General features: G+C 34.0%; 1 protein-coding gene across 3 annotated transcripts in view; it reads left to right on the plus strand.

Annotated features, from left to right (window-relative positions):
* Window positions 1-19,578, plus strand: part of LOC118189579 (uncharacterized) — a 1,110,938-nt gene that overhangs the window by 1,020,079 nt on the left and 71,281 nt on the right. For all 3 annotated transcript variants that reach the window (XM_085825600.1, XM_085825599.1, XM_085825601.1), the window contains one exon: window positions 8,339-8,486. In XM_085825600.1, the coding sequence (XP_085681726.1) occupies window positions 8,480-8,486 (7 nt within the window). In that variant the 5' untranslated portion in view covers window positions 8,339-8,479. The remainder of the gene's footprint in view (window positions 1-8,338; window positions 8,487-19,578) is intronic.

Genomic DNA, 19,578 nt, shown 5'->3' on the forward strand with positions numbered 1-19,578 from the left:
CAAACATCTTTTAAAGAAGAAATTAAAGAGAAAATGGCTGCTGGTCAAAGGTCCGTTAAAGAAGAAGTGAAATTGGGCCAGGAATCCCTCAAGGAAGAAATGAAAACGGCACAGGAACAAATGAAGTTGGGGCCAGGAATCCGTTAAAGGAGAAATGAAATTGGGTCAGGAATCCGTTAAGGAAGAGATGAAATCTCTTAAAAATGAGATGAAAGCAGGTCAGGACGAAATGAAAAGAGAAATTACCTGCGTAATAGAAAATAAATTTGAGGCTATGGAAGGCAGAATAGACGCGGTTGAAACTAAAGTTGGACAAATAGAAGAAAGAGTTTCTTCGGTAAAAGAACAAGTAGAAGAAAGAATTTCTTCTGTAAAAGAACATATAGAAGAGAGAGTTTCTGCCGTCGAACAACAAATTGATGATAGGGTTTCTGCTGCCGTCGCCAAAGAAGTTGACAGCCTAAAGAAGTGCATAGCGACGGTAGGAAACAATTCTGAAGGTTTCAAATTTTTATCGATGCCTGCTCGTTCCGTTCTGAAACTATCTACATATGATGGGAAGACCTCCTGGCAGGTGTATAGGACACAATTTTCTATCGTTGCGGATGCGAATGGATGGGATTCCCAAGCTAAGGCCTGTCATCTCGCCGCTTCTCTGAGAGCAGACGCAGCGGATATCCTGCAGACGCTTCCCGAAAATCAAAGGCTAGATTTCGAAGCTCTATCCGGCGCTTTGGAGCTGCGCTTCGGCGAGAAATGTTTAAAAGACTACAGCAGGCTCCAATTAAAATCTCGTCAACAGAAGCTCACCGAAACGCTTCAGGAGCTCGCCACGGATGTTGAAAGGCTGTTACATCACGCCTTTCGGAATGCCCGACAGAAACAAGGGAAATCCTGTCCCTGCAATATTTCATCGATGGCATCCGGGACCCTGAAATACAGAAAGCACTGCGAATGGCGGATGTTAAAGATCTGAAAAGCGCTTTAGTGTATGCCATGAAATTTGAGGCAGCCCAGCAAGCAACTCTTAGGGATAGCTACCCAGTCAGAGCTGTGCGAGTCCACGATCCAGGGGACCAATTGATGGCTCGTTTAGATGATTTATCCAGACAAGTCGATGCTTTGATACGGAGTAGCAGTGAGAACAAAGTGGCTGTAAGATGTTGGAGATGTGGTTCTGAAGGTCACCTACGACGGCATTGCAGAACACCCCAGGGCACGGATAATAAAACGGATGAGTTGACAAGACCAGTGAATGCTTTAAGACGGAATAGTGGTGAAACAAAACCGACCCTAAAGTGCTGGAATTGCGGTGTTGAAGGCCACCTACGAAGGAACTGCAGAACTCCCCAGAGCACGGAAAATAAGGCATACGATTTAAACAGACAATTAAATGCCACGGCAAGGAAAAGGACTGACAAGAAACCAAAGTTCTGGAACTGTGGAGCTGAAGGCCACGTACGAAAGAATTGCAGAACACCCCAGGGTACGAAAATTGAGACAATTTCTGAGCAACGACGCAGGAAACAAATTAATGACCATATCAAGGAACGGAGGTTGCCAGATAATGAAAAAACCCTGTTTTAAAGCGCTTAAGATCTCTATAGTGAGTGGCAACAATAACGGACTTTCCATCAATGGGAATATCGATGGAGTTCCTTGCAATATGATCATTGACACAGGAGCTAATGTTACCATCATTAGGAAAGATTTAGCTGAACAGTTTAAAGATAAACTTATTTGGACGCCATCCTGTGTTACCCTTCAGACTGCGTCTGGTGACAAGATCGACATAACTGGGAAGTTAAACGTAAACATCACGTTTGGAAGTGCCGCCTACCATCACACGGCATATGTGGCGGATATTACAGATCCATGCATACTCGGATTGGACTTTTTAAGGAAATACAATTTTTCCTTAGATTTCAAAAACAATAAGCTGCTTTCAGCATCTGATGGCATGACTATCCATCCTCAAAAGGGATCCTCGCCTGGAAATGTCGACGCCTTGTCCGAAAGATCGAACTCGGGAAGCTGCCGAAATCATACCAGGGTCGAAAAGAAACTCAAGACTACCAGCTATTCTCCATCCCAGAAGCTCTTCGGTCGAGACCTTCGTCTGCCTTGTGACCGCCTGTTTAGTCGCCCTACGGATGCGCCTTCATCGCCTGAGGAACACATCCAAGATGCCCAGGCCCGGTTTGAGGGGATGCACCGTTCTGCACGAAAGCGAGTCAACTTGGCGACGGAGAAAATGAAGATCAGATGCGACACAAGAGCTACTAGACAGAGATCCAACAAAGGAGACAAGGTGTGGTTGTGGAACCCAATTCAACGAAAAGGACTGAGTCCTAAATTACAGTCACCTTCGGATGGTCCATATACAGTGCTGAACACGAATGACGTCGTGGTTCGGATTGGTGAGTCTTCGAACTCTTACGACAGGTTAGCTTATTACTATGGCCATAGTACGTAATGTAAATAATTGTTAATAGTATCAGACCATGGTCCTTTTTGTTTTTAAATGTGTATTTGATTTGATTTGTATTTAGTATTTGATTTGCATTTAGTATTTGATTTGTATTTAGTATTTGTTTTGTATTTAGTATTTGATAGCATTTGATTTTTTTAAGTTAGTTATTGCATTTATTGTTTATATTGTTTGATATTGTAATGTAATGTTTATGCCTAAGTTGCATTTATGCCACAGTTGTAAGTTTAGCTTCCTGTCCAGGGATTGTACTGCCCGGGACGTGCAGTCCTTGGGAAGGGGGCAGTGTTACGAATTTGGTATTTAAAAAGCTAATGTTAGTTCAATTATAAATTAAATGGTTTTATTTCTCGCGCAGTGCAGCGCGTGACGAATATTAAAAGAAAGCTAAGCCGGAAAAATTAAAAATACAAGAGCGCGTGCGTTAAATAAATAAATATCTCTTTTTGATTTCGAGAAAGTACTGGAAAATTCTAGCGCATGATTTTAAAATCTTATAAAAGGAGGAAAACATCTCAGTTTGTAGGAGTTGCTTAGTTTGTTGTTGTTTAGAAAACAGCCGTTGTTGATTATAGCGAATTCGCGGATTAGCGTTCTTTAGCTGTTTTGAATTACGTTCTATTGTACATTTAAGTAGTTAAAAGATAACTACTGTGAGATATTGTAATACTGCATGATAATTTGAGAAAATTTAAGCATTTCTGTTGTGATAATAATAAATTTTTGTTCATTTTTCATCGGACTTGTGCATTCGTTTCATAACGAACCCGTACGCACGCAACATCGTAAGGTCATATTCTGACGTTGACGAAAGTCACTGTATATCAAAACTGTTTCTTTAATCTCAACATTTTAAATATATAGCTGCTTTTGGCAACATTTTTGTTTCACGTTAAGATAATTGACGCGATATGTTATTGCCACGTTGATTCTTTTATTGATATTGAGAAAATTTTGTTAAATTAGATTAAATTTAAATCATGACTTATACGTATCAACCTGAAATGTCAAAAGATTTTGTTTCCTGGTTTGGCAAGACAAAAAGTATTTACGAATTGGTTGTTGCTTGGAAACAATGAACTGATTTCATTCATACTAAAATTCTTTTTATACATCTTCTTTTCAGGTGTATATAGAACTTAACAGACTTTGCTTTAGCTGCACCTTGCACATCTGTCGGGCTTGCCCACCAGTGTTTAATAAAAAAGGAAACGGATATTAGAGATAGGTTGAGTTAAAGATATACTGCTTGCAGCGCAAATGAACTCTCATATTAGAAGTAAAGTTATTGATTAACATAAATTAAACTCTAATTGACATTAAACTCTAATTTACATTAAACTCTAATTGCTTCTAATTAATTGACATAAATTAAACTCTTAGTTTTCTCATTTGTAAAAAAATCAGAGTTATTCTTCTCATGTGCTCTTTATTGTCTGACTCCTCGCAAAAACACAATTTTCAACTACCCTTAGCTTTGAGCAGCGTAGTATCAGTATGGCGTTTGGGCTTCCCTGTTCCGAGTAACTTAATCTCACTACAGGTCGACTCTACCTTTGGGCACGTCGTGGAGGTTCAACCTCCACTATTACCCTCCAGTAGAGCCGCGCACCACCTGGATAAGACACCAGGCAGCACCGGTCGTCTAATGCTCCTGCCAATCGCTCGGGCGAGCCCGTCGCAGCGGGACATTACCCAGCGACCCCGGGGGAAAACCCCCGGGTTACTAGCACCACGCCGCGCTAGGACGTGCCAGACTCCGAGGCCGGCCAATGAGTGACCTTTCCCAGAGCCTTCAGAACCACCAAGTTCATAAATTTTATACCCCCGTGGCCGAGACTGCCTAGGTACAGATCCTAGCCAGTAGCTTCGCAGAGTTCTCTACGTCGACCCCCGGGGGGGTAGTATCAGTATATATTATATCAATGTTTTCAATGATAGCTGTTTCAGATAAATGTGAAATTAAAAGGAAAATGTGAGATTAAAAGGAGAACAAAAGCATCATTGAAAACATCGATATGTTTCTGCGTTGTTTGCATTCGTTACTATAGTTTACTACAGTGATACTATGCATACATCTCTCTAATATATCTAAGATATTTTATAAAATTCTTCGCTGTTTCAGAAGCATTTAATTAATATAAAATGTTAATTAATTAAAATTTAATTTTAATTAATATAAGAGTCTTCAGCTGTATCGCAATATAGCATTATTACCTTTTCCTAGATCTTATTTTTTTTTCCACATTCGTCACCTTTGTCGCTACAATTCGCAGCTAAAACCAAGTAAACTACGTTAATGGGATTCGCAGCAGTTCTGTCGCCTGAAAAATCGTTCAAAGGTTATATTTTGATGAAACACAAATTCAATTATATCAGAATCTGACATCAGAAGATAAAACGATTCAAAAAAGAAATATTTCTTGTCTTGCGTTGAAAATAATTATTTTCACAGTTTTATTCCAGCTCGTGATTGGGGTGGGAGAAGAGACACTTTTTTTGCTAATATTTTTTAAATATGCGTTGTAAAAGTTATTTTTGTTCCATCATTTCTGAATTTAAAAAAAAAAATATATATATTTTTATTTCTTCTCCATTAAACTTTCGAAAGCAATTGTATTTTCACGTATTTTCATTTATGAAGATTAAGTTGATTTCAGAGATGTATTTATGTACATTTCAAATATGAAAATAAAACGTCATTTATGAGTTTCATATAAAAAAATTCACTTAATCGGGTAAAGTTCGATAAAACATTTGTCTTATGTAAAACATTTAATTTCAGTATTATTAGTCGAAAGGGGTAATTTGCCCAGAAGGGCTATTAACTTCCTTTTGGCGTTTTGCGTTGATTCACTACAAGCGTTGCTTCACTTTTCAAATTATTGCCACCAAATATTATCGCTCTGTATTATATTTAAAGAAATTAAATAATGAAGAATCTGCATAAATGTATGCATGATTCTTGCATTGTGATAAAACAACGGTACCTAGGGTTATCCAATTTTGAATGACGTAATCCTCTGGCGAATATGGGCATTTGGAAGCCCAAATTTGGAATTTGTTTTATTATCGATTTAATATGTTGTAAACCTTTAACGAATATGTGATTAAGAAACTCAAGGATTTCATACCGAGCAACGGCACCGTTGTACAGGAAAAAAAAAAAAAAAAAAAAAAAGCATTTTTATCTCCAGCGCGCGAGACTGTGCATCGGAAATTCGCAAAATATGCTCATTTTAAAATTATTTTGCGATATAGCTGTTGAATTGAATTTTATGGTTTAAGTTCGAAGAACGTGATATTAATAAATAAAGATAAGACACAAAAAGTTAAAAAAACACCCTTTTGGACGTAATTTAAAATCTGAAACCTTTCAAATTTTTTCAATTTTTTTTTTTTTTTAATTATTTTCTTTACTTTATTCTCTTTACTGGCAATTTTATTCCATTTATTATGAATTGAATCTAAATGAAAGAGACAAATCAATCGCAAAATAGATCAACGCCGTTCTATTTGTATTCTCTAATAATAACAATAACAGCTGTAATAACAAAAATTATTCATCAGGATTATAATTCAGGTGTATATATATATAATACCATTAAAAGTATCTGATAATTTTAATAAAATCCAGATAAATATATCTATAATGCATCTTAGAATATTTTAATATTCATTAATTTTTAGTGAGTAAATCACTATTAAACTCTATTAAATCTGCTTTAAATAATGTGTTAATTATTACTTCAAGATGTTAACTGTTTTATTTCTCCGATCTCTTGTCCTGACAAAATGCGAAGTATTGCCTCATGAAGGAAATATTTGTTGCAAACCTCTTACGCAAACTGATTCAGCAGCGAAATAATTGCGGAGTTTTGTGTCGTTTAATTAAGTCTTTTATAGTTAAACAAGTGAAGAATTCTTTATAAGAGTTAATTTAGGGTGAAATAATATAATTAGTTCTTTTCTCTCTGTCATTTGGTTCTCCCATTTGTGATACCTTATTTTAAATATAAGATTTCGTCTTCTAGATCATTAACTGAGAATTCTTAAATTAGTAAACCCTATGGTAACGGTTTAGCTTAAAATTGCTTCGGGTGTTAAATTTAATTTTTCATGGCAAGATCAGATTGCAGTTTCTTTTTAAATATATTATTTTTATATTTTTAATTAAAAAATTTGAAACTTTAACAGTAAATTTTTTCAAGTATTATAGAGTCATTAAATTATTTCGAAACAGGAGAGAGGAAAAATGAGCAATGCCCTCGCCGGGACTCGAACCACGGATGTCTCGAAAATGCTCCGAGTGTGCTGACCACTACACCACAAAGGCATGCTAAGAAGGCTGGAGAAATACCTTATATACACCCCCTTTTAAAGAGCGACTGGAGATTAGGGGACCCAATCGCCAAATCCTGGTGGTGGAGATTCATTATCCACCACCTTAGTTCGGGCGCCACTGTAGAAACATTAGGTTATTCCGAAGCAGGAGAGATGAAAAATGAGCAATGCCCTCGCCGGGACGCGAACCACGGACCTCTCGAATACGCGCTGAGCGTGCTGACCAGTACACCACGAAGGCATGCTAAGAAGGCGGAAGAAATTCCTTATAATATTATTATCCGAAGTTTTCAGATTGCGATTTTGTTAATATTATTCACAGAAGTAAACTATAATGTATATGTGAATAAATACTATCGTATTTAAATGAAGACCGAATTGCTGCGTGTGTACGGGTTCGTAATGGATTAAACGTACACAAAGCTGTCGATAGCTTGATAAAATTTATTTTTCCAAAAGAAATATTTTACAGTTCTGGAATTTCCACAAAAATTCTAGTATACCTCTTCTCAGTATCACACAGCACAATCAGTACTTCAAAATTCCAAGAACATTAAACACAACTCAAAACAAAGCGCATCTAAAATGTGAAGCTTTCATGGAGATCTCAATACTCCGAAGTCAGTTCTGATTAATAACTGACAACTGATGCTCGCTACTTTTCACCGGCCGCCGAGAAATCTCTAGTACCTTCTATTTCCTAAAATTACTGGTAGGCAGGTATTCGATTACAGTACCAGTTGCAGTTGTACAGGGACCGGATCAAAATGCAGCCAAATGGGCACCATGTCGGTTTCTCACCGAAATTGGCGACAAAAATTGTTGCCAAAACCATCGCCAGCTTGGTGTTATATCGCCAATTTAACGAGATAGCCATTTACTCAATGTTAAGTAGACTGGCCGTGTGATCTTATTTTTATAGCAAAGCTCCGCTTTCTTAAGGCATTTTATGTTATATTATACAACAGCTACCACAATTCTACGGATAATTTCACTAAAATTTACATATATACAAAATCAGTAACAGTATTAATTTTAAAGTTAAGTTATCTCCAATTTTTGTTCTGTTTTTACCTATATGCGTTTTCTGTTCAACTTTTAATAAATGAATAGAACAGTTAAATATAGGGATCTTCTTCTGATAAAAGAATATATAAGAATTAATTCTTCTTAAAATCAAATTTGCACTATGTGTTTTAAATTGTAAAATCTGTAAAATCTCTCGAAACGGAGATTTTACAGGTTCGTGTTTCTGGTGTGGTGCCGAATATTATATCAGTTATAATAAAAGTGGTGGTAAATGTTGTTATTGATGATTTTTTATGTTATTTTCAGCTGTTATATGTATAATGTATGCACTACTATCCTAAACCTGATTATATTAATAGAAGTATTAATAAAATTTAAACACAATGAATAATTAATCACTGACCTTTTTCTCTTTCAACTGTGAATTCAATGTTTATTTATTTATATTCTACCATATTTTATTTTATTTTTTAGCTGTAACAGAGGGATGCAAGGAGTCGTGGAACGTTTCTGTAGTTCTTATATCTTGGAGACCCCCAGCTGTTCGCGTCCATTGGCATTTTAATTCCGCTAATTTTTCAGTTGCGAGATTCGAACTCACCTACCGTCCACTGAATGCCAGGTTCGTATGCATGTGTTCTATCTGTAATACTGTCAAAAAATAAATATCTTAACCGTTAGAAAAATAGGTAAGCTTTTCTGCGTTTTAAAAAATAAATTTCATAAAAAGAATCAGCATTTAGAAAATTTAGTATAATTTGTATAAAATTTAAACCATTTTTCGGTATTAAGATTACAAAAATCTAAATTTAAAACAAATTAACTTACATAAACTTATATTATTAAACATTAAACTAACATAACATTAACTTGAATATTAATCTACAGATGAGTACTTCATCACAAATTCATAGAAAATCAGTTGAAATAAAACTGAACATTAAATGTATAATAATTATCAAAATTTTTATTTAACTGGTAAATCAAAATTTGTGATATATATATATATCACAAATATATATATATATATATATATATATATATGTAAGATATAAGAAACGATTGGCGACCTCAAAATTAACTATTGTAAATTTGGTATTGTCCCACTAAATTCATCTGTTCTCCCAAATTCGACATCTTTCCATGTTACATAAAAACCTAAAATTAACCAATCACAGATTAGCTGTACTTATGCATCATACTTAGTCTAAAAAATGCGTTGATGAAAGAATACCGTACCTTAATTTCTGGCCTCCGAAAACACTTTATTGCGTAGTTGGAAGGATGAATGCATAAACCAAAAACTTCCAGATATAGCCGTTTTGAAACATAATTTTATTGCAGGATAATTCACATCAGATCATCTTTCTGTAAATAAGATATTTTTCAATCATTGTTGAATGCAAGCGTGATTAGAAGCGTCTTGCCAGGAGAAGAGTGTACGCGAAAAAAAGGGCGTAGTTATTCAGAGGAAGAAGGAGAGAGTCAAAACGCTTCAGTTCCGAGTTAAAAAAAAATTGGTTTACAATTATTTGATTCGGCAAAAAGTATTTGCATTATGCGTTACGTTGAATCGCATGATTAATTTGAATGGTGAAGTTTAGACTTATAGTGCTATTTTTAATATAGAGTGATAAATAAAAAATAAAAGAGGTTATAGCCAATTAAAATTAGAAGTTTGCTTTCATATTTTTTATCTTATACACATCTCCCCCATTCAAAGAGAAAAAGGCGAGCGATAGAGAAGTCTTTTTGAGAGAAAAAGACCTTAGAGCAGCAAAATATGAGAGATATAATTTTGAAAATACAAAACATAGAATTAACTTTTGAACAATTAAAAAATTATCAGTCGTAAAACTATAATTCAGTAGCAATTTTAAGCATTATATTCTTTTTAAACAATTGCACATTTTTAAAGTCTTACTAAGATTTGAGTCCAATCTGTAAAAAGTTCTTGTTTCTGGAACATTCGTATTACAACTTTGATACTTTAGGGAAGAATTTCCAAAAATTTTTACACACAATATCAGAATTAAAAAATTTTATATACCCATTAATTATTACGAATAATCATAAATCTTAAAATTTTGCACCAAACTAATTTTCACATTTATAAGTAATATTTTATCATTTGTAATAGTATTATTGAAATTATGGTTCTTACTTTTATTGTTACATTTTGTACTTTCTTTATTTTACATAAACTGGAAGACCCCCACAACTTCCACACATATCCAGCTATTTTAGCACAACCACTTTAACGGAACTTATGTACTAAATTTTCATGACTGGTTAAGAGTTGCTTTGGCAGTTACTTATAAAGGCCTCCGTTCCTTGTTTAAAGGCAACTGGCCTTTTTGAACTGCACTGTACATTCCATTCATAAAAAAAATCGCACTCCATTACATGCAAAAAAAATGAAAACCTATATAAAAAATTAAATAAAGTGGGAGCCTTCAAAGTCCACATTATATGAGGAGGGTGAAACGAACAGTTATGCAGAGGTAAAACAGGCCTCTGTTTCTGAACCAGTACTCCCTCAACATACTTTATATTTAACATACAATTATTGATAACTATAACATTCATTTTCCATAATTCCAAACAAATTTAATACATTTTACTCTTAATTAAATTCGGATATAAATTTTATTGCGATTATCCAATTTCTTAAATCTTTGGTATTTCAATATTAAATTTAACAATATTTAATATTCTTCCATTTAATAATTATTTCATTTATATAGACATCATTCTCAAAATAATTAGAAAATTCTTAAAATTCAAATTATTAAACAATAATCTTACTTACAAAATAATTCCATACTTCCAAAATAAGTTACAGGTATCATATTTCAACGCAAATATCCCTTTCCCCCCCCATCGAATGCAATTTAACAATGTTTTGCTTGACATCTGTACGTAAGGACAGAATAAAGGACTATTTTCCCCCAAAAAAAAATTGTAAAACTAATTTAAAATGAATTCTGAAGAGAATTCTTCATGGCGTCTGTGAGTACGTATGTATGTATCTCGCTTAACTCAAAAACGAGTAGCCTCAGAACGTTGAAATTTTATATATAGGACTGCTATAACATGTAGATGTGCACCTCGTATTTTGGTTGCAATCGGCAGCACCAAAAGTATGTAAATATATGTATATATATCCACTCTGATATTCGGCTCAGTGATCTCTTTCTTTATTCTTATATGTTTGTAAATTGTGCATTTTTTGCTTTAAAAATGGTTTAATTATGCTTTTCTTATCTTCCGGTTAAGGTTTTTATGCCTTTAGTAAATCTGTATGCAAAAGATTTGGAATTATGAACAATTTAAAATTTGTTTAAGTGCCGCTAAGCCTAATAATTTTTGCCATGTCGGCCATTGCTTCTTTACATTTGAAACAACAGAATAGTAGTTTTGTTGCCAATCTAGAGAAAGTAAGCTTCGCAATAACAAAGGTAACGCCTTCTTTTTTATTATTGCGAATTAAATCATGCTTAATCCATTCTGGAATTTATTCGCGGAAATAAGTGTTTAATATTTACTTCATAATTTTCAATACAGGCATTTTGATTTTTTATGTATTTTTGCCTTGTCGCGAAGTGAGTTACTTGAATGAGAAATGTGTGTGTTTCTTTTTTGTTGTTGTTCTTTATACATCATTTTATATTTATTATAGTATTAGAATACAACATGTGGCAACGATTAGATAATTCTTCAAATGATATAAATTTGTGCATTCTGAGTTAAAAAAAAAATGATTGAAATGTAGCGCTGTTAAGTGAACCTAGGGCGAGAGTGTCGCTATGGTAAACAAATGTAGTGAATTTTAAAGAGTGAATTTATTCTAGTGTGGTTCATGCGCTATCGACGAAGTACATTTAATTCAGTTCAATAAGTTTAAATGAAATGCAAGAAAAATGTGTATAATTTAATATTCCGTACAAGGAAGTCGTGGTGCACACATCACATTTTTTAATTTAAAAATTTTTATTTTAACAAAACAAAAAACAATAAATTTGTCAATAATATCCGAATTTTTGAATTTTCCTCATTGATCCAAGATGTGGAACTATAGTCATTTGGATACAACCCATTCGTTCGGCTATCTCTCGAGCGATTGATTGGACGCGCATCTTCGTGCAGAAGTTGATTTAAGCGCTCTTCATCAAACTCGTTTGGTCGTCTGGAACGAGCAGCGCCTTCGAGGTCGAAATTTGCATTTTTGAATTCGGCAAACCAATTTCTTGCATTTCTTTCAGGCATTGCACCTTCTCCATACACTTCACAAATCTCTCGGGCAGCTTTTGCAACATTGGTGCCTCAATTAAACGCAAAATGAAGATGTTGAAAATGCTTATTTTTGTCGACTGGACACGCCATTTTAATGATCTGAAAAATAACAAAAATTACAGACAAAAAAAATCAGATGCTCCATCTTCTAGACGGAAAGATTCTCTTTCGAATAACATAAAACATCATGCTAATACATTTTATTTTTACCGTGTAATTTTAAACACAACATAAGCGGCCATTACTTATGTTTCAACCCAATATATGATCTAAAATTATGCGAACACTTAACGACATTGTAAGGTTTATTTTAACTGACACGTTTTGGTTGAATTAAAAATGTGTCTTATTATTATGTTTTAAAAGATAAGGATTGGCATTAACAGCTTGTTTTAAAGCAATTTCCATTTAACAGCTTCCGAAATTCAAAGCACATGATAATTCTCTGACGTGGTAAGTTTAGCTTTTGCTATTGCATAGTAAATAATGTTTTTGTGAAATCCATGAAACCAGATGCTAGGATAGAATAGAATTTGTCTCTTGCACATAATCATAATTTACGTGTTGTCTGCTATTCCTGAGCGAAGCTTAAGTAATTTTGTGTTAAGTTTCTTTTGTACTTCATGCTGAAGTCTGCAATATATTTTTGTTATTTTAGTCTTATGTTGAGCTGATTGCACTTTCTGAATTTGTAGCAGAAGCCGGGGCAAAAATTTGTCTCCTGGCTTAAGGATTAGACTAGGTGGTTTTATTATTATTATTATTATTATTATTATTATTATTTTATTTTGAATACACACAATCTCCTTGTGCACCACAAATGTACAACACGGGGCTTACAATAGTAAATTAATTAAAAAATTAAATATTACATGCAGAAATTAAACAAACAAAAACAGAACATTCATTGGCCAAGTCACACCAAGCTTTTTCAAATCGTTCTGCGGGCATAATCTAGGGCCATCGAAGGTACGACAAGAAAAAAATTTAATTTTCCACATTTTGACGTACAAAACCGTACGTCACTCACATAAATTATTTGATTTTATATTGAAATACAACAGGACAAAAAAATGCGACAGTTCTATATCCCCCGTTCTACTGGACCGATTGTCGAAATTTAACTTGCGTTTTCCATGTCTCGAAAGCGTGACTTCGAATATATATTAGATTTATATATAGCAATTGTTCTAACATAGGTATTTTGACACAAAAATCGTACTTTTTCTGAAATAACATTCCAATTTATTTTTCATATTTCGGATCTACGACTCAAATTATGCCAGAGTGCCAAACTTTGTAAAAATCGCACGAGTAGTTTTTAAAAAATTAGCTCTCAAAGTTTTAACTCCTCCATGTTAATTGAATTTGGTATATAGTTATTAATATCTCTTTTTTTATTAAATTTATTTGATTCTTCCTTCCACATTTCGAAATTTAGGTTCATTCCAAATAAAATTCACCCATTTTTATGATTTATTTTTAAAATTTGTATTTTTAAATAATTTTTATAAATTTTTCGGAAAATATTTTGATTTATAACCTGTAAAAGTTTTACCATCGTCTTAAAGTAGAGGTATTTCTAAGCATACCTGCAGAAAATTAGACTTTTTTATTCCAAATTTCCTAAGATATACATGAATTTAAATATTGGAGCGCTTTTTAATTTGGCATATTTGTTATAAGCGATAATAACGCCAAATGTGTTTTACGCACTTGGCAAAAATTATTTGAAAATATGAACGATGATATTTTCCGCTCGTGTACGATGAAAAAAAGGAAACGGAAATAGGTTGCTATAAATTAAGAAGATCGCCAAGGGAATTATTCTTGGCACAAAATGAAAAAAATACTCCAAGATAAATTTCTTAATTTTCCCGTAAATTTCTCATCAAAAATTGCAAAATTTAATATCCAGGCATAATTTGAGTCTTAGAATCGAAATATGGAAGAATATTGGCATGTGATTTCATAAAAAGTCCTATTTTGTATCAAAATACCTATGTTAGAACAATGCTATATATAAATTTAATATACAGCCTAAGTCGCGCTTTCGAGACATGGAAAAAGCAAGTTACATTTTTACAATCGGTCCAGTAGAACGGGAGATACAGAAATGTCCAGTTTTCTTTTGTGCAAGGTGTACCTTTCAAATTTACCGTGGCCAGACAAAACCTGAGATACTTTAAAATTAATAAATAGGCAAGACAAGGATGCTGTCTATAATAAATAGAAGGGAAAAAACCTTTTGGTGCTGTCAGCATTATAAGATGAAATGCATTCTTTATTCCACTTGAATAAAAACTTCTGATAATAAAAGGACTTCTAATAGTAATTCTTTGGAATGCTAATAGTAGTATCAGAGGGTAAAGCATCTTTATCTAAGAAGTCAGTTCTTTCATTTTCATAGAACCCATGATGATCACGCACGTAAGCAAAACAGACATAAACTCCCCTATTTCTAAGCAAAATAACAGCTAACAGAATTTCGACACTAGTTTCTCGCTGCTGGTAACTAACTGTTCAAAAGATGATGATAAGAAACAGAACTAGAACAAATAAGGTACCTTAAGGATGCTGTCCCATTATCCTTGATCCACTTGAAGACAAGATAAATACAGAGAAGTTCTACTTGAAAAACAGCATTCATTTCGAATACGGTGCTTTTAAAATAGTAAACTACGTTTAGCTAAAAGAAAAGTTAGTTTAACCGTATGACAGAAGTTAAAATCAATTAATTAAAGTAGTTCAAAACAGTATTTTGAAGGAAATATAAATAAAAAGGCTTAAACTGATAGGTTTTTGTTTTCGATACTTCCGAAGATGATCTGAGACATGATGCAGTGTACTTTGATAAAGTTATAAGATATTTCCCCCGCCTTCCTAGCATGCCTCCGTGGTGTGGTGGTGTGCACGCTGGGCGCGTATTCCAGAGGTTTGTGGTTCGATTCCTGGCGAAGGCGTTGCTCATTTTTCATTTCTCCTGCTTCCAAAAAATAACCTAATAGCTCTACAGAGTGTGCGGTATTCTTTCATTGCCTATTCAAAATTATATATTATTGCATGGCAATTTAAATCAGAAAAAATTGACAGATCACTGGATGATAGACCATGATAAGTACAGTATTCTGAAGTATTTCCATATTGAAGGCCCATATTATGTACGAATAAAATGCACTTGAATAGCAAAAAGAAACGATAATTTGGTTATATTTTTGGCATAATTAATTTGACTAAAATATTAATTGTGGGTTTATCAAGACATTTTTTTTTCAATTTAAGTTCATAAACTAAAAGAACATGTGTAAAAAACTGTGAAAATGAAAAAAAAATATATTCAAATAAGAAATAGTCGGAGCCTTATTGTATCGGTAAATGAATCAATGCTTTAAAGCTAATCATGCTAAGACACATGAAAACTTACTTCTATGTAGCTATTCTATAGCATAAATAGAGGGGATAATTAAGCAGATACGACAGCAAAATTAGTATGCCTATGTACACTGAATAATTCTAGATATAATTAAACAAGTCATTCCAAGGAATCTTTTCACCGCAGCTGCAATTATAAAATAAGTCCTTTCCAACTTCGTTGTTCTGAAGACGTAATTTTTAATGACTTTAAAGACTAAAATGTTTGTCTTGACATTATTATGCAATTTTCTGTAACGAATGTTATAATTCTAGAATTAAAACTTTAATTCTATTTAATTCTTCTTGGTTTGTGCAAGAGTATAAAGTGGCATTCCTCATATTTGTTCACTAATTTTTTGGAATAAACAATGCCACAATATTTCTTAGATTTAGAAAGTAAGAAGCTTAATAATTTGTTTAAATTTCAAATATAGCTGGTTGGATTTTAAAGGTAAATAACTAAGTAAATTTATATAGTAAAAAGTATGCAACATGTACATTAAAAAGAAGTTAAATGGTTTTAAATAATGGAAAAGTGCTCAGTGCTCTCAACTCGAACTGAAAATAACATTAAACCCTTTGCTTTTCTACCTTTTATGGTAGGCATTGTTATTGTTTAATATCAGGCATTGTTTAAATGTTTTCAAACAGTGCCATATTTAAACCAAAATTTTAAATTCAGCGTTAAAGTCTTGTTCAATATTTTGTATAAATGTTCAACAATTACGCAGAGTTTCTAAAAATTTAAGGTAAATAAAGCATGAACAAAATAGAAAGTATAAGATTCTAATACAGTTAAAATTTACATGATTACTCTTGAATACAATAAAAAAAATCTGAAAGTTTCCAGATTTTATATTACGCCCAAAGGGGAGTTTTTTAAGGTTTTATGTGTTACCTTTATTTATTAAGTATAGTGTTCTTCACACTTAAACAACAAAACTCAAGTCAAAAGCAATATCACAAAATCTTTAAAATTCAGCATATCTTTACAATTTCTGATATGCAGTCTCGCGCTGGAGATAAAAATGTGTTTTCTTCCGTACAGTGTTGCCACGGCTCGGTTTGAAATCGTTGAGTTTGTTAATCGAAAATTCGTTAAAGGTTTGCAAAATAGGAAACAGATAATAAAACAAATTCCAAATTCCAAATTTGGGCTTCCAGATGTCCATATTCAAGAGGAAGACTACGTTATTCAAAATTTGATGTCTCTAGGTACCGTTGTTTTTTCACGGTGCGAGAAACATACATGCATTGATGCAGATTCTTCATTATTTGATTTCTTTAAATGTAATGCAGGGCCCTAATATTTGATGGCACCAATGTGAAACGCCGGTCAAAATACCGTTTAATAGTGAACCAACGCAAAATGTCAAAATGAAATAAATAGCGCTTTTGGGCAAATTGTCCCTTTGGGCTAATCAATAATTATTTGAATTGTGAAAACATATTTAGACAAATTTATTAGGCATATTTAAACTGTAGTTTTATATATCATTGTCTTCATTGGGATTTAAAATAAAATCACAGCTTCGAAAATGGAGACTAATGTAATTACATTGAAGATCCTCTAACTTGACGTATATTCCGTTATTCATAATAGAATAAATATCTCAGAAAAGGGTAATAGTGTAAACACATCAAAAATGCTGTCATTTTGCGTTTATTCACATGTTTCCTGAGGCAAATGAAAAATGTTCTCGACATCTTTCGAAAAGGCGTACATTGATGAAGATGGACATACAAAGAAGCTTTAACTGGCAGTAAAGGGATTTTTAAACTAATATTTATTATCTATTGGGTATCCGAAACTTCAACAATACCGTATCAAGTGGCAGGTAACGGCACTTTGTTCTACCATAAAATCCCGAAAGTGAATAAATGTGATTAGTTTTCGCATTTTCCTGTTTAAATTAGCGACATTCTATGTCTTCCTCGTCACACATTAACCAAGAAATGAAACTGGAAGGTTATTGTTGACATGAACATCTTTGCTTATGGTACTGATATAATTAATACCTTAACGTGCATAGAACCGAGGGCATTGAATTTTACAGGAAATGTTAAGCAGTCTTAGCCTTCGTTAACAGGATTTAGAAATATTAGAACCGGGTGGGCCGTGGTAGAGAAATTTCTCAGGAGAAAACTCCGATCACTGATTGATGGGCCCTAAGGGGATGTTCAGTAAACAAGGAGATTAGGCAATAATAGATCAGGATGCGCGTAGTAAAAGGATAAAGATAAGAGTGTGAACAAAGATTAAATTTATAATGCTGTATTGTTTGTTTAAATTTCAAAACGAACGGTAGCTTACTCTATTTGCATTTAAGGCGATATAGCTGGCACAAAAGTATTTTAATTGTAGTTTCGTTACGATGACTAGAAAATGTTATTCTCAGTCACTTTGTTTATCAAGCAGATATTATCTCCAAGCTTTTCATGTTCAATGAAAAATTTTATTTAAACTTTGTGGTATGTCTATATATTGTTACGTTTTTCCTATTCTTCTGACACCAGTTGTTACGTTATTTTCTTCCTTCACTTCACGTTCGCACGGGGTTCGTATGGATTTGAAGTGAATAAGGACGACACTACTTGATAAAGTATCGAAACACACTTTATTAGCCAGTATTGTCAGGACAGCTCCAAAATACGTTTTACAGTCGTCGATGAACTCGCTGACACGATCAGCGACATAGCCACGTTATCAGTCTATCACGGTGGAGGCAGCTTCTTGCAAAGCACCTGACTCTGCATTCCGGAGTACAGCTCCCGACTCTGCTTGGTCGTTCTCGGAACTCCACGAACTCTCGAGACTCTACACGCTACAACTCCCGATGCACTCGACGACACACGAGCACAGCTCGCGACTCTTCGGTTCAGTCGTTCCCGGAGCTCAACACGCTCTCTCGACGATGCACTAACCGCTATACTCTAACAGACTCCTTCGGTGCGCTCGACTACCCACTTGGCTCGCTGGCCGGCTGTCAACTCGATACTGACTAACTCGCATTCTAGACGAGGCACACACACACTCGTAACTAACTCTCCGCGTACCAGCAGGGTTTATATAGCTTTTGACTGGTGTTCGAGAACATTCTGGGCTAAACCGGTAAGAATTCGTTCCAGAAGGTTCTCCAACCGTCCATAGTATATCGCCAATTTTGTCGCCAAATGGGCGATTTCTCGCCAAATGTGGCAATCCTGCTTTCTTTTATTATTTTATGGCAACCCTAAACCTGCTTTGCGGGGAAGCTATCTTACCGTGCTTTTGCATTTCGTAACATTGCCCCCTCCGAAGGACTGCACGTCCCGGGCAGTGCAACCCTTGGTCAAAAGCCAAATTCGATACAAACAAAACGTAATGAAACAAACATAAGATATAAATAAATAACATAACTAAAAAAACAGATATTTACACTATGTACAAGTTACATACACAAATTAAACACATCGCAATTTTAAAAGAAGCAAATATTTACACTATGTTCAAGTTATATACACAAATTAAACAAATAACAATTTTAAATTATACAAATTAAAGTTCTGAATGGATTTCAGTCTCAGTCTATTCACTAAGTGATACTCGGGTAAAATACTTTTCCACTGCAGTTTTCAGATACATTTCTGTTTTGCATATCACAGTCTGAAGATTTAGTCCTTTCAGAATTTTCATCCACAGGAAAATCTGAAACAGTTTGTTCACTACTCTGAAGTTTGTTCGCATCACGTGTACAGTTCACCGCGATACTCTTAGCAGATGGTACATGCTTATTTTCCTTTGTTTCCTGGAAACCAGCTCCAAATTCTGCATCAAAGTCATGAACGGAACCCATTTCTTCAAAAACACAAGTATCCAGGTTTACAATCAAGTCCTTGTCTACAAAATCTGCACTATGAGACGCACACCCAGTTTGCGAAGTGGGTGAGTTTTCTTGCAGTACTAGAACGCAATGCTTAAGCTACACATCAGCTTCTCCTATCTCTGCATCACATGTACTTTC

The sequence above is a fragment of the Stegodyphus dumicola genome, chromosome 10 (assembly GCF_044657685.1).
Source record: "Stegodyphus dumicola isolate Sdum_Otavi_A_Nest chromosome 10, ASM4465768v1".
In the NCBI taxonomy this organism is placed as follows: domain Eukaryota; kingdom Metazoa; phylum Arthropoda; class Arachnida; order Araneae; family Eresidae; genus Stegodyphus; species Stegodyphus dumicola.